Consider the following 24,189-nt stretch of genomic DNA (forward strand, 5'->3'; position numbering starts at 1 on the left):
ATATATTTAATGTAAACGCAAACCCAGCTAGAATGATTATTGCAAATTTATTTATTAAGGTTCTATACGAACTTCCGACTTTTTGTCGCGCGATCACTTCGTCGCAAAAATAGAACATACAGTTTTAAGCACAACTGCGCGCATATGCGACCAAATAATCACAGCCACTTTTTATGGTTTCTGTCGCGCAAGAAAAATATGGCGTGATCGAAAATCGCAAGTGCGTATAGGGCCAAACAGGGTGTTGTTAATTAATTGATTATTTGAATGGTAAATTTTTATTATTATTTCTAATTGATTCTTCACCTTCATTGTCATTCATTGTTTATTAATTTTAATATGTTTTTGTCATTTTTCTTTTTTGTTTTCTTATATTACCATGTGGTGCTCACTGTACATGGAATATAATATTTTCATTTATATTTGTGTATTATTTTTCTCACTGTACTACTTTCTTTTTTATATTTTATTCTGTATGTGTGCCAATTTAAATAAGGTAAAAAAATAAATATAGTTTTAACCAGTTTTGTGTAGAATTTTGAGAAAATTAATTTATTTTGTTTGTTATTGTGCGTCCATGATTACATAATGTTTTTTTAATGATAGAAACATATTCATATATGTAGAAAATTTTTTTTGAAAAAATGTCCTGGTTTTGAATCTGAAAAAAATGGTCACCTTAATTAAATACCATTAGACGAAAAAAGTGTACTGGTCTCATTTCACGACTTAGCAGCAGAGATACATAAAAAATAGTACTGTACTGCTAAAACCAGTACGAACGGTCTTCTTAGATATGTGTGACTAGTGGTGTCACCCCAATTTTGGTGTGACGCCAATAGTTTCCAAATTTTCTTTCGAAAAAAATATTTTGAAAATATATTTACTAGTGTTTTTACCCGGCTTCGGTTGGTATTTGTAATATAAACGGCTAAAACATGGCCAACCTAATAGTAAACATTTTATTAAATTTATTTGAATAGTTTTATTTTATTTAAATTTATTTTATTTTAATATTCATTTGTTCGATGACGTCACGGATGTACGAACCAACAATAGTTACATACATACCAACATACAGTGGTGTCACCCCAATTTTTCAACAACAGTTTCCCAATTTATATACATATATATTTCGAAAAATGTATTTTCTCTTTGTAATCGAAGTTGTAACCGTCTTTTCGAAGTTGTCACTGTCGACAACAATTTTCAAGATTTGCATTAATTTTTAACAAAAATTATGTGAATTTTTAGATTTCTAACGGGTTTCCGGAAACTTTTGATTTTTAACAACGGGTTTCCGGAAACCCACGGAAACCATTAAGGCGACACCACTGCATACATACATAGTTACAAAGTCTTTTTTGAAATTATATATTAGGTATATATACATATTGTTTTCGTCCAAGGCACTATTACATGAAAGTTCATTACATTTTCAAGATTTGTATAATTTTTGACAAAAATCATATGAATTTTTAGATTAAATAACGGGCTTCCGGAAACTTTTGATGTATAACAACGGGTTTCCGGAAACCCATGGAAACCATTATTGTGAACACCACTGCGTGCGACAAGAATCGTATGAATACGTACAAAAAAGTGCGTTCGGCATGTGGCGGAAAGGCTTCGGTGCGAGTTTGGCGCGTATTCGCATCCGCACCGGCGCGCCGCTGCGAGCGTCACTCTTGGTGCCGCCGCCGGACGACACGCCGCGTCGCGCCGCTTCCGACTTCGCCCGCCGCTCAGCACCGTCGACTGCATCCCACTACTTGCCTCTACATCTCGCCAACTCTACATCCGACACTCAGGTACTTTGCCCTCCTCTCATCTCCTCTCCTCCGCTCTCCTCCACTCGCCCCACACCCCTTCGGAAGCCCGCTTCCCCCGTTCCGACGCCCTTTCACCGATCGGCGTCCCGCAAACACGTGGTCGGCGGCCATGCGTGCTTCGGCCGCACCGAACCGACCGCACTTCCTCTACTCCCCTCGCACCCCATTCCCCACTCCCCTCACTCATCTGCACACTCAACACACCACACCACACCACACCACACCACGCCTCGCACGCACACTTTCGCACCGCATCACGTACGCTCCTACATTGGCGCTGGCGACGCGCTTTCAGGTTATCCAACCTGTGGGGGCGCTGCCCTACGAGTGCGCATTCGCAACCCCCCCCCCCCTTTCACTTCGGCCCACGTTAATTTCTATTTACTTTCAAATATTTCCACGAGTTGATGTGTAGGCTTTCTATGTGTGGAGACGAATCGGCGCTAGAGGCCGGCACGTGTCGACGCCATTCTTCGGCAACGTGGATGCGCATCGTCGCCGCTCTCGAGCCGACTCGTTAGCGGGTGACGCTGTTTAGTATCGCAATTGAATGCGGGGGCGCATCGGTGGGGCGGGAAGGGGCCCCGGGGCGGAGTCCCCCTTCCGTGGCGCAGGCCCGGTGCGCACGTGAGGCGCGCAACTCTAGGTTCGCGAGCCCCGCTCGACGGGTTCGTGAACACGCCCTGCTCGCTTTGAATGTTCGAACCCCGTTTTATTAAACAAAATATAACATTAAAAAAAAAAATTCATTTGTTTTTTTTTTTTTACTTGTGAAAATCGTAATGGCGCCCTCTGTGGTGTGAGAGCGTTTTCGCCCAATTAGAAAGTCGATCGCTTTTATATACGTGTCTATGTATTTAAACGAACGTGTTTCAGCTCGAGCTGGTCCGTAGGTGGAGAGTTAGTCATCGTTTTTCTCTTAACGTCCCCCCTCCATGGCCATAACCTCTTCGGATGTGGCACATTTTTCAAAGATCCGATCGAAAGATTTTTAGGTTATATTCGTCTTAAAAGTATACGCAAAAGATTACTCGTATGCAATGTTATAATATATTACTGCAAAATAAGTATTTAATTGCGTACGTATAAATCCAAAATGGCTTCTCTGCACTTTTTTTTTAAATTAGTTTTATATTACAAGTTAAATGGCAAAGTATCAGTATCACCGTTTGAGAGGTGTCTAAAATGGCTTCAATATGCATTTTCGCAGTTGGTATTAAATTCAAACAAAATAGCACTGAAAATATTTTTTCTATAGTAAAATTAATAATTTGTATTGGAATAGAAAACAAAATAGTTTCCCCAACACATTTTAAACAAAAAACAAAATGGCGCTTGGATGCTAATATTAAACTTTCGCGTCGGTTTTAATTTAGGTTATTTGATAAAAAAAAATAAGATAAACATCCAAAATGGCTTCTCCATACATTTTCACAGCTGGTGTTAGGTTAGGTAAAAAGCGTGGTTGAGTACAAAAACCACATCTTCATATTTTAGTAAATATTTTGATTACATTGATTAGATTTTAAATTATATAATCAATATTATTAAATAATATAAATATAAATGCCACAACTTTTTTCTTAGCAATTTTAAATATAAATTTTGAGATTATAATGTATTGAAATATCATTTCATATTAAATCGTCTATAAAAAATGTTTATAGTTGAGACTATATAATTTCGAAAGAGATTATTTATGTAAGTTTTGGTTCATAGAATCTGTGACGTTAAATTTAATAAAAAAACAAAAGAATGTTCAAATAAATTGAAATAAAATAAAACTATTCAAATTAATGTAATAAGATGTGTACTATTATATTAGTCATGTTTAAGCGGTTTATATTACAAATACCGAGCGAAGCCGTGTAAAATCACTAGTACTATTATAAAATCAAAGTTTATGTAAATATGTTTTTTTATCTACATATTTACAAGTAGGTTAGGTAGCATATATGATAAGAATCGTTTTATTTGTGTATTTATTGTACGCATTCAATTTATCGCCGAATTGAAATGCTATCATGGTCAAATTGGGACGATTGCAATGTAATGTGTGTATAATAAGTGTTTTTGTTTTTATATTTTTCAGACTTCACCATGAGTTCAACAGTATGTTACAAATGTAACCGTCCGGGACATTATGCCCGTGAATGTATGGTCGGAGGAGGTGGTGGTGGTGGCGGTGGAGCCGGTGGCGGTCGCGACATGAAGGAACGCGACGGCGGCTATCGTGTGAACGATGCCGCTTACGGTCGTAGCAGAGAAAAATGCTACAAATGCAATCGCCAGGGTCACTTTGCCCGTGACTGCAAGGAGGAGGCTGACAGGTGTTACCGGTACGGTATTTTACAAAATTGAATATTTGTTTAGTGATTGTTTAGTCTTGTGAATTATAACATTGTGATGTTTGCGTAGGTGTAACGGCACTGGCCACATCGCTCGGGAATGCACACAGAGTCCCGACGAGCCCTCTTGCTACAACTGCCACAAGGTAGGGCACATCTCGCGTAACTGCCCCGAGAGCATGGACCGAGAAGGTCGCTCCTCGTTGTCTTGCTACAACTGCAACAAGACCGGCCACATCTCACGCAACTGCCCCGATGGCGCCAAGACCTGCTACAATTGCAACCAGACTGGTCATATTAGTCGCGACTGCGACCAGAACGAAAACAACTAGCCTCTAATCTCCGCCAAAAACGTCTGTCTATATTAGGGGGTTCCGGTTATCTTTACAATGCATTATATATTCACTTGGCTGCCGAGCGCGCTAGTCGCACTCCCAGGCTGTCATTGTTGCGGTTGCCTGATTATTCGCAGAAGAAGAGAAGTCTTTAGCTCTTAAGTCAGTTAAAGGTGTATCATAAGAAAATTCAAAGTTATGTTTTTATCATATTTTTGTGAAATAGACGGAATGGAGAACTATGTTGTACATGTTGACTTGTGCACTACCCCCCTGTCCTGTATATATCCGTTACAATATTTATTACTATTATTATTATATATCTATATATATATAGAGATGATTAAATGTTGCACTGATTAATAAGTGTGGGGGGAAGTAATATTTTATTATGTTAATAATGAGACGAGTAGTAGTATTACAAGTTTGACATTACAGAGAAAACGATATATTTTGTAAAAAGATATTTTAATAAGATAAAATTTAAGATAATTATCTCCAACACTCCCTGTGTTTTCACTTGACGTGGGAGGAGAGGTGGTGTGAGGAGGAGGAGGAGTTCCAGACCGTCTACCTCATTTTCCATCTAAAAAAATATCCCATCCTTTTGAGGAGGAGGAGGAAGGAGGAGATGTGATAGTTATTTTTTATTTTAATCTCTACTACTTATTGGAACTATCTTAAATTTATTTTATATCATAATATCAACATTATTAACTTTTTTTTTTTGAATTTTGTATTGTACAGATACACCCAAAAGTTCCAATTTTAAACTCATTCAGCACCTTGTCAAATCTTCGAATATAAATCAAAATTTTCAAGTGCACATTCTAAGAGTAAAGATATAGGATTTAAATAAGTTGGTTCTGTATCACATTTGGCATTTTCAATTGCAATATTTTATCATTTTACAAAAATACACGTCACTGATTGTGTCACAGACACGTGGTTGCTACTCAAGTGTGCACACAGAGATGGAGCTGAGAGAGGATCAATCCAAGGTAAGTAAATGGTGTCGTGGATCCACGTGGTAAGTATACGAGTACAATGTTAGGTTTGCACATGTGTTGTGTGGACAGATGGCTTTGAAAGCTCAATGGCTGTGTGCTATACATTGAAAGAATATTTGTTTCTAAAAATTGTCCTGAGAACGTGAAGAATGGCATTGAATATAACTTAGTCATAAATGAGACAATATTTCTCGATCCCACATAGTGATATTTTACTGTAGGAAATGTAAGTAAAATATGTTGCCATTTTAATCTTGGATTAGAATGTAGGAACTTAGTCTTTTGTACATTAATGTACATACTAGTTTTGCTCTGATTTTTATAAAATTTCTATACATATTGCATATAATTTTTTACTTAAAGAAAGACTTAAAATAATATTTAGGGTTGCCAGATTTCTTCCAAGTCCACTTAGTTTTTTCAAATAACTACACTACATCTATAGAAAACCTTTTCTATAGATGTTTAGTATAGACTAATGAAAAATTTCTTTCATTAATCCATTGAATCTCCCTTAAATGGGAGGTTAATAGTTGAATATAATTCAACTATTAACCCATTTTTCTACAGCTATTTTTCCATTCCAATTTGGAGGTTGTAATTTTCTTGGATATATTTTTCAATACAAAAATTGATGGAACTCGTCATTTGCTATAATATTTTTCGTATTTAAATATTCAACTGTTTTTTCAATGTCCAGCCATTTTGATATTTTTTCCACGCTCATCCAGGAAAACACATTTTTTTTTAATGGTATTCATTGATTCAAATAAACTCAATGTTTCATAAAACTTTGCCACTTATTAAATCCATAATTTTGTCCCTTTGAACTTGCTTAATAGAAAAATTTGAAAACGGACTTTTGGACGTCCGGAAAGGTTCGTTTGGGACACTGGGACACGAGGCTTAAAACTGTTGACAATCCCAATTAATCGGGATGCTTGGCAACCCTAATCATCAGTTAACCGGTTCGCTGCCTAAGACGTTATAGTCGCGCGGTCTATTACGCATGATTTCTAATAAATTTATTATAAAAGTTAATGATATTTTCATTTAATATTGTAGTGACATCTATCCTTAACCCAAATATATATTATAACCGCATTGGTTTGTTAAATAAATGTAGAAATCGGCAAATTATTGCAAAATTTAAAATATGATAATATCTTCGACCAGCCTTTTTTATACAACAAAATTTTTGAATTGAGAAAGAAATATTCCCATCATCCTTATGATATAAATGATTGCGAAATTTAAAATTCATAATTTTTTTGACGGGTAATCAACCGTTTTATATACAACAATTTTTTTGAAATGAGAAATAAATCTAAAAATATTCCTATCGGCTTAAATAAATTATTACAAAATTTAAAAAACTAATTTTTTGAACTAGGTTACGAACCAACCTGATTTTAAACAACAAAATTTTCGAAGTGAGAAAAAAATCCAAAAATATTCCTATCGTCTTTATGCTAGAAATTATTGTAAAATTTAATATAAAATAAATTTTTTGACTAGGGTAGCCAACCGTTTTTACAACAAAAAATGCTTAAAGTGAGAGCCGCGCCAAACGCGGTTTCCAAAGAAAAGCAATGGCCAGCTTTCGTGGGTCGTAACGCCACCAAAACCGACCTTCAGACAATTAGTCTGAACAACGGTCTTTTCAGAGAAATGTTATAATAAAAGAAGGGCCCTTACGAATATATAAATTGTGTCAATATTACGCGGTACTTCTCCATAACCACGCTACAACGCACGGAATACAATCAGATCAATTTACTTATAAAAATGTATCCCATGTTGTTTATCGTGTGTTTTTGAATGCATTGTACAATTTTTAACGATTCTTGCCCATCTTGCGAGTAATATAAACAAACAGAAGTTTTTATCGGACATACGTCAAGCACCAAGCATCAAATACGGCTGATCCTAAAATTATTTAGGAATGTCTGTGGACAATCGTCACTTGACAACAATATAACGCCTAAAGCCACTTCTATTATTATAACATTTCTCTGGGTCTTATACAAGTTTTTGGAAGGATTCAACGTCATTAAAAACTAAAGTATTGTTATAAAATATATATTTGAGTGGGTATTAATAACATACATTCTATATATCTATATGATAAAAAGGATCTGGATACCAGGTACATGAAAATACATATAGTTTACAATCATTGGTACCAGACATCAATTATATACCTATATTCATTTAGAAATTCGCTTTATTTTTATGCCCTTGCCATTGTCAAAGGGGCATTTTGGTTTCCTAAGTACGTTATTTTATCTGCCCTATCGCATTATAAGATCCGATACGGCAGAGTTACATTCTAGTTTTATTTATGTGGACATTTAAACGCACCCTCCAAGTTCCTCTCCGGCCGATCAGCTTAATCTCAACACGTGAGCTACTCTATATGTGACATTTGGCCAATTTGCATTCGTGAAAGGTGAGATCTGAGTAAGGTGAGTAACTGGACTGGTGCACGAGAGAAACTTTGAGATTGGTTAATGTCCGCAGTTGAATATATAATACACAGCGGCATATGTATACAAGCAGCGGTATAGAGATTCTCTTACCTTTCTGCATGTATACATTTGCATACATCTAAAATGTATGAAACAATACATATCAAAATAACTACATACATACATGAAATTATTATCTACAAGCAATTTTAATCGAGTGTTCCATCCACCACTTCAAAGATTGAAAATTTGACTGATTAGAAACCATTCATAAGATAGTCATATGCAGCTTCATCACACTTTTGAGACTATGTATACAGGTTTTTCATTCAAATTGACCCTTTCTCATTTCAAATCGACCCATTTTCACTTAAAATTGACCCCTTTTCAATGTCAATTTGAAATGAAAAACCTATATTACAAATGGAGGAAGCTTTGCAGTTGTTGGCCAATTTTATTCAAATAATGTATTATTGACGGTAGATCAATACAAAAGATGCTTTAATCTTTAGTCTTTAACTTGGCTTACGACTGTACTGTTTTCCACTATTTGATTCTCAAATTGAAGTTGGATTTATGTTTCAAAATACAAACACTACATAATTCAGATACAGGTTTTTCATTCCAAATTGACTCTTTTTCATTTCGAACCCACCCCTTTTCAATGTCAATTTAAAATGAAATAGGTTTAATTTGAAATGAAAAAATGTCAATTTGTAATGAAAAACCTGTATAATACTTAGTTCATGTGTGTGTAAAATATAATTGAATAATAGAACAGCTCCAAGTACTCAAGTTTACTGTAAATATGCAAATGAAAAATTTTGCCAAGAAATAAGTCAGCGTTGTAGAAGCTACGAGTATTATAATAAAAATATTTTATAGTAAAAATACAAATAATTTTCATCATTCAATTGGAATGATTTAATGAAGAATTATACGTATAATTCGGCGCAGATTATCATATACATATAAATCTAATCTTATTTTCTCAGTCAATTTGTTTTTTCAATGTGATAATTTGACTCTTATGAATGTGTGTCGATTTTAAATGAATGACGCTATGATAATCTGCACTTTTACAAATAAAATACAAATCCTAACACTAGATTAGTAAGAGTAGTTCTACGTTTTTTTTTTTAATTCAATCTGGAGGGCTTCAGCTCCGCGTCGGGTAATTCGACTGTTTCTGGGACGAATCAGTAGAGTTTGCCTTGTAAAGATTTAATGTTTTGCACGATTCGAAAACATCCTCCTGTATGGAATAGTGTTTCTTAAGTTATTTAATCATAACTGAATAATTTTGAAAAATACTCTTACATTATATTTGAGTTCAAAATTTAATACATTGTTTTATTCCGGTCATTGATTTTGTTTTTGAGATAATTTGAGAAACACTATATTTATGAACACTGTATTAAATCAGAGAAAACGACTAGGTAATGCACTAATTAATATGATTTTTTGAAGCACTGCCGATCCTACTATTATATAGCGATAAATAATGAACACGGTATTATATCTATAGTTTCACATTGAACTAGTTTTGTAAACACACAATATAACAATAATTTTAACTATCATACTATCATGTTTATCGGTATGTGGATAATCAAAATCGGTATTGTGCGAGAAATATTACTATAAATGAATTTAGTACACGGGAAACATCAATAGGGAGTCCATTTTAGTTACATACATATATAATTTTTTAAGATTTAAATTTTTATCATTAATATTATAATATATAAATTTTACAGTTCATATTTTACATATGTGTAAGTACATAAGTTTACTGGACTCCGAAAAGAAAGAAAAAAGAAAAACACTAAGTGGATAGCGGAGACTACACTAAAATTATTAGAAAAATCTGCTAATATCACAGGCAGACAAATATTTCTTTTTCAAGTATAAAATTTTAATGGTGGACCGCAACATTTCCTCTTTATTATTTTTTAATAATATATTTTGTATAATATTTTTAAATACATATGTATACACGTATATGTAGTAGAACAACTTTACATCCGGTGATTTCAATAAAATCACAAAATTGAAAATGTAGCAGTAGTCTTTGTAATTATTAAGTAAAAACAAGAAGTTTCAATGACCTCTGGTCCCCTTTTGTGCAGAATCGTCGACCCAACATCAATGTTTAATATATATTTTGTGGTTCGTTTTCACGGCCGAAAAATATTAACATCAAATAATTCTGAATAGACACATCGGATTATGGATATAAGAGAAGATTTTTATTTACACACATAATATCAATGTGGAATACTTCATTTTTTTTTAAATTTTTTTACAAGGCTCTTCTATATTTCACTTAGCTCATTGGTCTGACAATATATGAATATTATATCCTACATTCTTCCGATCGTTTTGAAACTTTGCCATTTTGCGCGGTTTGGTCAACAATAGATATTTAAATCAATTCCGCCAGTACGATGGTGAAAAATAATCGCAATAGACACGTTTAAAAATGCTAAAATTTTGGTTCGGTGATTACTAGTCAAATGTGAACGGTCACAGGACAACCGGTCGCTCTAGATCGGTCACACGTGATCAACCGTCATACTAAAACTGGTCACACCCTAAAATCGGTCAACCAGTTTTCTCGTGACCGATTTTAGTGTGTGACCAGTTTTAGGGCGTGACCAATTTTATCGTGACCAGTTTTAGTGTGACGGGTGATCACGTGTGACCGATCTAGAGCGACCGGTTGTCCTGTGACTGGTTCACATATGACTAGTAGTCCGTTTACCAAAAATTTGACCATCTTGACGTTCAGTGGTCAGTAGCCTTATATATTGGCCTTTCCGCCACCCTCTCGTTTTGTCAGATTTTAATTGTTTAAACGCCTATAATTTACAAATTCCAATGGTATACTGTTTCGAGTATAGAAATTATACGATCAATATTTTGGATTGTTAACAATATTCCAAACACAATGTCAGTGATTTAAATCGATAAGTCGATGATGTAATTTTGTGCCCTTTTTTTTTACTATAAGTAAGGGTATGGAGGGAAAGTGTTCACGATGAATATTTCAACTGAAAGACTTTTAGAATACATATGATGAGTATGAATTCTGTGGGTCATATTTTACTATGTCAAAGCTCTATGTCTAAATGATCTTCAATTGGAAGTTAGTTCTAACTATGTATTATATGTAATTCACAGACCCTTGACGTAGTAAAATAATCACAGTATTCGATAATAGTAGACATCAATTTAAATTTTTTATATGTAACTGTTATGTAATATATTTATAGCAACTAGAACAATATGTAAAACATCAAAATATAAACGGCGAAAAATATTCAATCAGCATTTTTGAATTAAAGTAATCTAGCAATATATAAGTATTACAAATAGGTGTTAAAAAATATAATTATAAAAAAAATATATATGTGCTTATAAAGTTTTGTAATAACAATTTACAAAATGAAATAAAGATATGATAGTAAATAATTAAAAATATACATATATAATATATTAAATATATAGAAAACGTTCTCTTATAGTAACCACACTTTATAAATACGCCATTTTATGGCACCGTGAAAACTCTGTTGTATGTAAAAGCTACTTTAATATTTTTTATTAATTTTGAATACAATTCTTAAGAATAGTTCTTACAGAATCGTTTCAATTTCATTATCTTAATTTTTTTTAAACTTCTGCAAAGTTTTTTTTAAATTTTATAATTATTATACAATATTTTGAAATTTATGAATGAATGTATTCAAAAAAATTGACCCTTAAATTTTATAAGATTTTTTTAAACGGATTTATATCAATTACAGAGTAACAATTTTACAATACACATTATAATATAATAATAATAATGAAAGGTTTGAATATATATTTTTTTAAACACGTAAAGGACACCACAAACAAACAATACACTGAAATACAAGAAGGCACTACAGCAATACTTTATATTATAATATCAATATATAATATATATATATATATATGAATTGATTAGTTTGACACACCCAGTTAGTATTATTAATAATAATTAATCGATTAAAATTTATAAAACTATTAGGTTTGACACATACGGAGACACGTCGACAAAAGGCTCAAAATACTGAACATCATATACAAAGTACACTTTGAAAACGAGTCATACATATTTTAAACTTACTACACTATTCTCAACATCGAACTGTTTCTTTATGGATCAAATATGAGAGGATTTTTTTTTTAATTTTCAACAGCATCTATGGATTTAAACGATTGTTCTGTGTTCTGAACGGATTCGTTGGGTTACAGCAGTGGTTATACATATGCAGTTTTGAGGCATTCGTAAACCTCATTAATAATACCAAAACTAAGCGTACAAAAGACCGTAAAAGCCGAGAGCTGGACTTTATGTAGTTCACAGCTTGTTTATACACATACATATAATAAAGTGGGATTCGAGTACTTACATAGATTATACACAATAAGAAATTGACCCTCATTACCAAACGACGTCTTATACGACTATAATAAGAATTATCATTATAAATATCAAAGGGGGAAACATCTAGTCCTTCGGTGAATATTGGCCGTGCTCGTGTCTCTCACTTTTTTCATCTTGAAGAACATTGACCTTTCGCGTTTCCCCGAAGTCCTGGGCAAATCCAATACTTTATCGTACTGTTCGGTCACTTTTTCATACTTATCCACTTCCGGTTCGTTTTCGCCCTCCACTTTCGAAGTTTCATTATCGTTCGACAGATTCCTCGGATAGAATGGCTCCAATTTGTGCATCGAGGGGCGGCTTGCTATCAATTTGGTCATCTCTGGAACGCTCAAAGAAGACTCTGAAAGGTTGATCGAATCCGACTTGGACTCCACTGCTTGTTCAATGAGTGGAGAGAGAGTTCTTTCAGTCGGATCGTATCTGGATTCCGTGTTGCTGTAGTCCACACTCAAGTGATCGTACCTTTCTACCAATATTTCAGGTATCTTGTCCATGATACTCGTGGGTTCTTCTTCGAGCGTGGTAGAATCGCTTCGCTCAGACGCTTGCAACAATTCCTCAGACATTACTTTCTTTTTGGCTGTTATTTTAGTCGATTCGTCCTTGGACGAAGACATTTTTTCTGGAGATGCAAATACCGAGTCGGAATAATAGCTTTTCGAGTCGAAATTCGAACGATACTCATCAGGACTCGATATTGAAACGAATTTACTAGTATTCGGACTTTCGTCGTCTATGGGTCTGAAGTCTAAATTGGTCAAATCGAACACTGGTTGGTTTTTATATATCAGATCGCGTTTTATAGACGATCTGGCAGATCTAAATCCGGATGAGAAACAAGGTTCGTACGCGTCTGAAAGACTAGTCCTGTCGGAGTGTGGTTCCTCGTACAAAGTAAGATTTCTTGTTTCGGTAGCGTCTGAAGGCGACTCGTCCAAATCTTCAGTTTTAGACAGTTCAGCTACGTCAAAGTTAAATTGTAAACCTTCTTTGTCGGGACTAAGCAACGGAGCTGAGCGAGAATGGTCTTTATCGTCTAAAGATTCATCTGATCCATCAATGATGTTGGTGATGTTGGGTGGGAGTGAAAACGGAACATCGAAGCTGAAATGGGTACGCTTTTCAGTCATCCTGAAATTTGATTCAGTTGAATAGTCGAATCTTTTACCGGCATGAATTCCGTCAAGCTTTCTAGTTTTTTTGATAGCACCTAGGCTGGCATGACTCAAAGATACGTTTTGATCTTGGACTTCAACGCTAGTGTAGTAGTGGCTCTGTAGAACCATGTGTGCCGATTCTAAAGACTTGCTATGGCCATAGTCGTCGTTTGTATAATACGAGGAATAGTTTCCGTTATCGTTCTCGTGTCCGTACAGCGAGACAAAGTCCTCAGAGCAGAATTTTTCGAATAGCTCTTGGGAGCTCAATCTAGCGGAGCCTGTTTTGTTATAGAATGCCTCGGTAGGCGAATCGTCGCAGAGAGTGTTGGCGCTAGATCTTTTCTGCTTTTCGAATTTGCTTAGTTTGTAGAATTTACCTAGATGTTTTTCGAATAGGCTAGTAGTTGTGCCTGCGGAATCGGTGGTGCGATCACCGAGGGAGCTGACGCTCTTTTGGTCGTGTCTCTTTTTGGCGATGATCCTGTCTGAAGACGTGCCTCTCATACGCGTCGACCTGAAAGAGCTGTGTTTGTCGTAAGTTATCTTATCACTAGGGTTAGTCTTGTTAGTAGTTTCAAGCACTATCACGTTAGTGGCGGACAAGCTGGATTTATCGTGAGCGGTGTTAGAGTTGCGCGGGCATGCGGAGTCGAAGCTGGCGGGGCGTCGGCCGTCGGCGAGGGATGGGGTGGAGCCCCACGGGGACTCGAGGTCGGGGGGCGCATCCTCCGGGGGCATCTCGACGGACTGGTCGATGCGGATGGACTTGCGGAGTGGCGGCCGATGCTGCCTGTGGTGTTGCTGATGCTGATGCTGCTGGTGATGCTGCAGCGGCCGGAAGTGCGGGGGGCAGTCGACTGTGGCGCTGTGAGGAAGCGAAGGTGGTCTTTGTCTAGCTGGAGTTCTTGTCTCCAGCGATAGTCCTTGTCTCATGTGCTTCCGCCTCCCCGTTGCACCCTCGTCCGGAGTCAGCGGGATGGCCACGCCGCGCCCGAACTGGATAAACCAAAGCTCGTCCTTGAGATCGCACTCTCACTTCTTCTCCTTCATGTCTTTATTCAGATAGTGCAACACGTAGTGCAGAACCAAGTCGTAGCAGTACTTATATTCAGTCTGAAACGTTTGAAAATCAATTAGTTCAGAGTACCTAAATATATACAGTTAGAGCCGGTGACCGGAAAAATGCACTCGAGGTAGTTGCACTCTCGAGACATCCAAACTTTCAAAGATGCTCAAGGAGAACTAACGCGATAGAATTCCACAAAAAAGCGTCAAGGGGTATTTGTATGTTGTCCGAGGGTACCACCCTTTTTATGTGGAATTCTATTGCGTAAGTTATTTTTGAGCGTCTTTGAAAATTAGAACTTCTCAAAATTGCACAATTTAGTGCACCATTCTCGGGGACCGTTAGAGTCATCATTTATTAAATTTTAATACTCAACGAGCTAAAATCAATGCCGGTCATATTTGCACTGCGACGAAATAGTGTCAGCACTCAGACTTTCATAAACGGAATCCAAGTTCCACAAGCTTTGTCAGCCAAATATTTAGGACTGCATCTTGACTCAAAGCTTACGTGGAGGCATCACATTAAAAAAAAAAATAGAACAGATTCGAATGAAACAAAGATAAATGCATTGGCTAATAGGAAGACACTCCAAATTAGACCTACAATGCAAAAAACTGATATACCAGGCAATGGTGAAGCCAATATGGACATATGGCATACAACTGTGGGGATGCAGTAAGCCATCCAATATCGAAAAAATGCAAAGATGTCAAAACCAGTTTTTGAGGATTATCACCGATGCATATCGCTTCGTCACAAATAAAGATATCCACAAGGACCTTAAAATCAAAAAAGTAAAAGAAGTCATCCGAGAATGCGCCGGGAGGCACGAGTTGAGACTGCACCGTCACCCTAACATAGAAGCGTTGCAGCTATTGGACACAACTCACCAGCAGAGGCGTTTAAAGCGAAAAAAGCCTCACGAATTGGTGTTCTGAATGTGAGAGATTCAGAAGCCCAATTCACAATTTTGGGGACGGAGTGATGATTCCGTAGTGCCCGTACATGATCTGAAGAGCAACGATATCGCTGGTGATGATTTATCGGGAATCGATAAGATGGCACAAAAAAAAAAAAAAAAAGAGTTGCAGCTAGAGTAGGGCCGCCATAATTGTCGGGATGCCTAGAAAACTTGCAGTTTTATTTCAATATTTTAGCTCACGAACTATTTAGCCCAAACGATGGTATCACTTTTAGTGTTTTCATTTTGGTATCATGAGAAAAGGGAGTGCTGGAGTGGTAATTGAGGAAGTGTAAAGGGGTGAAAGGAAGGCTGTAAGGAAGATAGGTGGACAAAATTTATGTAAAAATGTATGAGATAAGATAAATGAGAGTTTGGCGCCCCCAGATTTTGAAGCCCGCTTCCTTCGCAAGGAGATATGTATAGGATTTAATAGTTGCAGGTTAGCTCCGGAGACTCGCATTTGCACTTGTATTTGGTCCCTTGCCGCCCTTACAACTTAAATTATCACATTTACTTTTTTTATTTAGTTGCTTTTATCTGACTAGCTTATTATGACCAGCCACAAGCTAAGGGCAGCATGCTTTTGCCACAAACAATGGTTCACTATTGTTAATTTCTTAGAAAAATCATGCTTTTTTTGCTTTCTTGCTTTGAACACCAATAGAGTGGTCTTTTGAAAAAGAATTCTTAACTAGACATCATTTACTTATTACCAACTGACCGCTAGATAGAATAGCAGGACAACTTACCCAAGGACAGGGATCTATCTAAGTATGTATAAATCGGGAGATGTCCCGACTTACCGGGACGTATGGCAGTCCTAAGTTAGAGTCAAGCATATTTTTAAAACTGGGGATGTATTCTAGTTAATTCCAACCCATAGTTCTTTCTAAATTACACAGTCTTCCAGATAGGGTATACGAGTTTCTATAAAGTTACCAAGTTATTACTAAGCATATCACTCATTGGGCAATTTATTGCCAGAAATTCGTCAATTTTTTGCGCAGTAGATTGTAATTGACCGGGAGATTAGTTTCCCGCAAATCCTTTTGAACAAGGAGCAACTGATAAAGTTTTTGTTCACAGCACAATATAATTCACAATCAGATGATCCAACCAAAAAATCTTATTCGTAGTAAGACAAAATACGTTTTGTAAACATATAATACATATGTAAATATAATGTCAAATGACGAAGAATCGATCTATGTTAATATGGTCCCAAAATTAAGTGCGAAAAAATAATTTATTGTAAGTTAAAAGATTGTTGTTGAAAGACAGAACTAAGTTGCTCGTAAATCGCTTGTAGCATTGCCTGCTACAATAATGATTGCAGCAAGCAAACTACCAAGTGACTTATCACACGGTGAGTGCTCTTCAGCTTGGAGTTACAATTACCATATTTTCAATGAGTTGAGGTCTGTGCCGTCTGACAGTTTTGACTGCTTGGAAGATATCCACTTCACCGTGCTGGATCACTTGTTCTATACAAGCGTTGGCTGCACAATATACGCCAGCTCGACTCCTACCATCACTGAAACAATACAATATGGTTACCACAAAATTTCCAAATACCCATGCTAGACATTTTGAAATCGACATACGGCGACACTACGCAGACTGGTCCATAGTCGGTCCTCTGGCGCCATCGTTCCACCATGTTCATGAGCTCCACTAGAGAATTTGTGGAAGTAGGCACTTTGTGACCCATGGGCCAGCAGGTCAGCTGAAAGAGTTGGACCGTTTTCGGTGGAGCTTTCACGCCGGCCATCAACTCGGTCAAGGACACGATCTAGAACGACAAGTGTTTTAAGTTATGGGATCCAAAGTCAAAAGGCTTGGGTATGCGAGTTTGAAATGCATCGACAGGCATACAATACCTTCTTGTTGATTCTGAACACCCAAGTTTTAATGTTCGTATAGTGGTTGTGCGAAACGTGATCTATGGTGAATACGGGACCGTACTTTTTCGAATGTCTAGTGTCGGGCCAAAATGCCGGAAATTGTTGCTGAAAAAATTAAAAGCATATATTCGTAATAGTTCTTAGCATACATACCGAGCATTTTATTTACAAATTATACAAAGGCCTACTCCCCTGCTGGTAAAAGATGCGTAGCACTAGCAGTCAGTACTAGATTCTAGCGTGCGCATCTTCTCCATGTAGTGGGGGTGGGTCTTTATAAATAGAACGACGTCTAACTCATATCAGTTAACTTTATACTAAAACGAGATTCCTATTGGTAGACGAGTTTTGTTTCATCACCATCATCATCATCTACAGCCATTCACCATCCGCTGCAGGGTGAAGGCCTCTCCAACACGCTTCCACTCGTCTCTGTTTTGCGCAACTCTCATCCATCTCACCCCATACATTTCTTAATTTCATCTACCTATCCTCCATGTGGTCTTCCTTTTAGCGTTTTGCATTCTCTCGGGTACCATTTAATCACTTCTTCTGTCCACCTTTTGTCTATTCTTCTAGCCACGTGGCTCGCCCATTGCCATTTTAATCTCTTTACTCTATCCACTATGTCCACTACCCTTGTCATACTTCTCACCAACGTGTTCCACTTCCTGACTTTCCTCGTTATACCAAGCATACAACGTGCCATACTTCATTGAGTGCATTGGACTTTGTGTAGCATCTTGGCGTTCAGTGTCGAAGTTTTTCATCCATACATCATCACTGGCAGAACGCATTGATCAAAAATATTTTCTTCAGGCAGGGTGGCATTTTTGATTTAAAAACAACATTCATTCGTCCAAATGCACTCCATTATATGTAATTTGTTTATGAATATAGGCGAACTTTTAAATTTCGTACACGATGACTCCTATTGGTCACCCATATTTCTTCTTTCTGCCAAGTTAACTGAAATGAGTTTTATATACATATATTTTTAATCGTATACTTACTGAATTGTTAGGTGGTACGCAAAGAACGACAACAGCTGCACATTCATAGTCATAAACCAAAGACCAGAATTCACCACACGTGCTTTTCAAAGGCCACTCTGTAACTATGTATTCTCTAGGTTTTGTATAGCCCTAAAATCATTTAAAGTTTGAATTGAATTACATAGAAACAATTATACCTATGTATATATAATATTAATAATATAGGTGAGGCTAAGTTTAATTGGAATTACAGCTTTGTAATGTCCATGATTTATTTTAGATAACATATTGCTGTTGATTGAACAGAATTTGCATATATAATATTATATCTTTCTATGGTGACTGAAGAAGCTTATATTTATAATAAGAGTTCTTTATCTTTTTGTGACTCTAGTTTGTGTGACTCTGCTTATATTTATAATAAGATCGTGCGTAGAAAGAAATTAGAAAGAAAATACACTGTTAACTTTTGAAGTGATCTGGAAAATTAAATTACAGATATTATAACCAAATATTTTATAACCAAAAAGCAAATTTTTTGAAATTATAATAATGAACTTGATATTCATTTTAATTTCATAATAAACATTGCGCAATATTATAAATGAATAAATTGAGCTTTATAATAGTCAAACACCTGAAATATAATCATGCTTTTTTACTTACAAGAGCGGAGACTAATCAATTTTGAATATGACAATATTTTTTGTTAGCTCATTCTCGTTTACGAGATATGAGCGTTTAAAAAAATATGTAAAATTTTTACAGATTTTTGGCTATTGCAGTCTTATAAAAAATATATATATAAAAAATCGTTAGATAATTAACTTACGCATTTTTAAGCAATAAAAAACCACAAAAAACATCTGACGATTGATTACAATACTCGCTTTTGCCACAGCAATACTAGATTTGAAATGAAATAATGCAAAAGTCAAAAATCTATAAAAATTGCTCATTTTTTTTAAAGGCTCATACCTCTTAAGCGAGAGAAAGCCAATAAAAATCATTGTCATATTCAAACTTAATGGGTCAAACTTGGTAAAAGTATCCGCTCCGGTAATTTTTTTTGTACGACATTGTTAACCATTTAGATTTAAATAATGCATTATCACTATATGGCACCTAACTAATACATTGCTATCATTTAGTAGTGAACAGGAACACCACCGAAGGCATAAATTAATTTAAAATTCGAGTGTTTAAAGACTAGTAAGTACGGTCAAAGACTAACTTTTCAATTCCAGTGTATTTGACAGAGCTCTGAACATTAATTTAACATACTTTTCATACAAACTCAACCAACCGGACAAATTATAATTCAAATTCTTGCTTGGGGGTTTTGAAGAGCAATATAAAAGCTATTTTATTTAAATAAAAAAAATTAAATAAAATGATCTTACATCGACGAACACGGCATTGATGTAATCCGTGAAGCTGTTGCCTTGGAATGACGTCAAGTACGGTCTGAAGTTATCCGCTGAAATTCAAATTAAGTATTTTTCAGTAAACAAGCAAGACCTTTCAAGTGCTATTTTGCTTCGTTCTACATACATATTATATAATACATAACGAACAAATACGAGCCATTTTTTTGTTGGGTACTTACATATACATACATAGCTAACAATCGTAATTTACACGGCTATCGTGCGTGAAACGCTCTTTCGCGTTTAATTCCTCGGAATTTCGAGTCTGCGACTTCATCTTCAGAGGCGTTGCGAAAAAGCGAGGCTTTATAAATTGAAATTTCATCTCAAAGGCGCAACTCTGCGTGCTCGACTTGAATTTTCGTCTGCGATTCAAGAGCGCGTCTCGTTAATTTGCATATAAAATTTCATCATCGAAACGTCGTTTACGCAACCGATTATTATAATAATAATAACAGCGAAAAAGGTATCGCGTTATTATCAAAAGAGACGCGTAGCATTCAAAGCGCGATGCTTGTTAATTGATGTTAATTTTATAGGAAAATTTTACGCCAAGGCTTGCTGTATCGACTTGTTTATTTTTTCCACCTCGATTGCGACCTTTTCTTTGCTTGTTTTTGCCCAAAGGGCCGAAATTACAATATCGTTGCTTGCGAGCCAATTTTGCGGCTACGCAGTTATGAAATTCAGCACAAGTGATGAAGTTCATAACATATAAAAGGGTAGCAATTTTTCCAATAAATTTTGTATCCATAACCAAACCATTCGACACATATGGAAATAAATGTGAATGACGTTTTATAATATTGTTACGTACGCCGCGGATTAAGCGAATAGAATCCCAGAGACTATGTGACCATTCAAGGGTTAAGTGCTTGCACTTAGGACCAACGGATATCTGTTAACGGATTAACTAAGTGCTTGCACTTACTTCCAGGATTATATCTGGACTCTAAGTGCATTTAGGCTAAACAATGACCGTTATTAGTCTTTTCTCAGAATCGGTACGGGCAGACCTAATGTCGTGGGAATACATATCCGAATACGTGACTATACAATAGGTAAACAGATTAGACGTCCTGAGAGATCTACCCTTTATAAGGCGGTACGTAGGCGATATCAGGTCATTCTGGACTGAGCACTGCAAGTGCGTGTATCTCCTTAATCACCAATAAATGCTGTGAAATGACTGTTGGCCTTTTACTTGGATCCTCCACCCACCCCTACGCAACAATTTAACTAGCTGAACGCGTGCAATTCCCGTTCCCGTTCTCGTTTCCGTTCCACAGACATTGAATTTTATACAATATAGGTATAGAAATATTTGTTGACGTGAGCCATCCGCTGTGTTTGCGGAATAGCCCTGAATGGTCAGTACATTCGAGTGCGAGGTAGGCGATTATTGTCACACTCGCGACGTGATGCGTTGAAGCTTTACTTTCGCGTCAGTAAAATCGTAATTACGAATATTATTATTAAGAGGTTTTTTTTTCACAGTAATCTTTCCAGACATGCATGCAACAAATCCTGAAAGTTCCATCGTAATCGGTTCAGTGGTTTAGGAGCCTATTCGACACACACATACAGACATTCAATTTTATATATATAGATTTAACCAAATAGACTAGTGGTTAGCATATAATGCTTTGAATAAACCGGTCACGGGTTTAAATCTCACTGGTTTCTGCTGGCCAGACCGTGGATTTGTGACTCCAGGTCATTCGTTTTCTATCAGGGTTTGCCAATTTATCTGATTTTCATTGAAACGGTTCCAACAAATTGGCAACCTTATCCATATTTTCTCACAAATCTCGTATTCCGCTGAATTGTATAAAATGCTGTAAATTTACAAATTTGACCATAAATGTCTCTGTAGATGTTAATTGATGTGTATTTTACTTATATAATACTTGTAAAAAATGTACAATGTATCTAGCCAGGAAGGTGCATTTGATTGTTGAAACGGTTCCTCAACAAATTGGCAAAACCATTCTACTATTTGTCACCACTATTTGAATATGATATTATCTATAAATTTATTTAACTTGTAAAGTTAAATGTACAGGTTAAATACCAGGTGCCGCTCATGGGCAACCCATAATGGCATCATGTGAAAATATAAATAAAAAAAAAAACATAAATCCAAAGTCTAGCCAGTAACATTAATTTACTAATAAGACAAAACATAAAGCAAAAAAAATCGAAAAATTATTTAATTTATTTCACATCCAATATTATTTAGCACATACTACCCCTCGGATCGTACTCTCTTTTAGAACATACTCCCCCTTCGCACATACTCCTCTTTCTCTTTGTATGTACGTATATATGTACATAAGCCAGCAGCGTGGCTCGGTCGTTAAGCTTCTGCTTAACACTGAGAGGCGCCGAGTTCGATCCCTTGAGCTGACCTCGATTGAAAAGAATTTTTCTGAGTATATCTGTAATGCTGCTGGTCAGACCAGGATTTGTGACTCCTGGTTGATCGTTTCCTATCAGAGTTTGCCAATTTTCTCTGATTTCATTGTTGAAACGATTCCCGATTAAAAATTGGCTAAAAATCCTTCCTACCCACTATGTCACCACTATTTGAGTATGATTAATGTAAATATTACAATAAAAATGTATGTACAATTCATAGATGTCTCGTTAATTGTCGAGTTTAAGTCAGTGTCTCGTAATTTAGCGACTTATATAATAAATAAAAAAATGCTGTATTGTTTGTAATTTGGCCAGGAAGGCGCATTGGGGTTTACCTGTAATGCCTTCCTGGTATGAAATAAAATAAAAATAATAAAAATAAATAATAATAAATAAATATTTATATCTTTGTATGTATAATATACATAAATCTTTGTATGTATGTATATATGTACATATGAATGAGGTTGATCTATTTGGTATTTCCCTACATCAATTCAGGTGTAACATCAAGAGAATCTTGACCGATTGATTCATTTCTTCTCCTATTCTATTTTTCCAATATTTCCAATATTTTTATACTTTAGTTTAGTTATGTAATGTGCTATTTAATCATATTATAGCTTTCATTATTTTCCTTTTCATTTGTTTATTTTGTATTTACCTTTTTCATTTGTTTTATATTTGTAAATTTCAATTTCTTCTTATATTCTATTTTATAACCTTTTCCAAATATTTTAATACTATAGTTTAATTATGCAATGTTCTACATATTTTGTCATGCCTTTATTCTTTACTTTTTAATTTGTTTTCCTTATATTTATCTTTTTCATTTTTGTAAAAATCTATTATTGGACTCGGATGTTACATATATTATTTATTTTTTATTTGTTTTTTATACATATCTATGTACATCCTGTCTGTTGATTTTTCAATTAATAAAATAAAATAAAATAAAATAAATACTTCCCTTCCTCACATACTTTCTTTCCGTACATACCCTTCGAATCCGTCTAACCATAATAAAATATACCCATTATTTATCTTTATTTTGGCAAACACTTTTCAGCAAATTGACCTTATATAACGCGAAATTTTTCAGTCATAAATTTAGTATGGTTTTTTTCGAATATATTAAATGAATATTGAATGTATGAATTAACAAAATATAATATACATATGTATGTAGGTTGACGGTGCAAAAATCAATTGATGAACTACGCGTGGTATTTTGAAGTATGAAGAATAGCATGTAGAGAACAAAAAAAAGAACCCATGGGTAAAACCCTCTAGTAGAAGAGTCATAAAAGTACTTTATTTTTACACATTTCATAGCCGTCTTCAACTATTCCGATCGTCAGCATCGTTGTGAAGTACAAACGAGCAGGCACTCGTTTCGTTCACGGTACTTACGAGGTACTACGAGCACGTCCCTGTTTTTTTCGCGATTGTCGCCTCTGTGTCCTCCGGCACAATCTCCTATGGTGAATCGTGGAGTTTGTCGACAAATCTGGGCGTATTCCCTTTGATAGGAGTTTAAACGCGTCGTCGGGTCTCGTTGCGACTTTTGCTTGAGGCATTGCGAAAGTTCCTTGACGGGAAACCAGGACACGCCGCAAACTATGTGCTCCTCCAGTGTGTCGTACACGAACTTGTACTGATCCTGAAACAAAAATTTAAGCTTTTGAATCTGATATTAAATTAATTACGCCCATGTGTGTACCTACACTTAACACATTTGGTTTAAATCTCTACTGACATCAATAT

At 35.7% G+C, this 24,189-nt stretch overlaps 2 protein-coding genes across 5 annotated transcripts in view; one reads left to right on the top strand and one right to left on the bottom strand.

The window, feature by feature from the left end:
• The first annotated feature begins 1,482 nt into the window (after nt 1-1,482).
• LOC143917159 (uncharacterized) lies at nt 1,483-4,757 on the top strand. Its single transcript, XM_077438575.1, has 3 exons — nt 1,483-1,811; nt 3,925-4,171; nt 4,251-4,757. Exons 2-3 carry the CDS (start codon nt 3,933-3,935, stop codon nt 4,510-4,512), a joined length of 501 nt encoding a protein of 166 aa, XP_077294701.1. The 5' UTR covers nt 1,483-1,811; nt 3,925-3,932; the 3' UTR covers nt 4,513-4,757.
• A 7,465-nt stretch (nt 4,758-12,222) lies between these two features.
• The window catches only part of Ptp36E (protein tyrosine phosphatase 36E), a 305,940-nt gene continuing 293,973 nt past the window's right edge, over nt 12,223-24,189 (bottom strand). For all 4 annotated transcript variants that reach the window (XM_077438565.1, XM_077438566.1, XM_077438564.1 and 1 more), the window contains 7 exons: nt 23,836-24,085; nt 19,975-20,051; nt 18,590-18,721; nt 17,553-17,681; nt 17,277-17,464; nt 17,071-17,206; nt 12,223-14,752 (listed from right to left, as the gene is read on the bottom strand). In XM_077438565.1, coding sequence (XP_077294691.1) covers nt 14,672-14,752; nt 17,071-17,206; nt 17,277-17,464; nt 17,553-17,681; nt 18,590-18,721; nt 19,975-20,051; nt 23,836-24,085 — 993 coding nt within the window. In that variant the 3' untranslated portion in view covers nt 12,223-14,671. The remainder of the gene's footprint in view (nt 14,753-17,070; nt 17,207-17,276; nt 17,465-17,552; nt 17,682-18,589; nt 18,722-19,974; nt 20,052-23,835; nt 24,086-24,189) is intronic.

Source organism: Arctopsyche grandis, chromosome 9 (assembly GCF_051622035.1).
Source record: "Arctopsyche grandis isolate Sample6627 chromosome 9, ASM5162203v2, whole genome shotgun sequence".
NCBI lineage: Eukaryota > Metazoa > Arthropoda > Insecta > Trichoptera > Hydropsychidae > Arctopsyche > Arctopsyche grandis.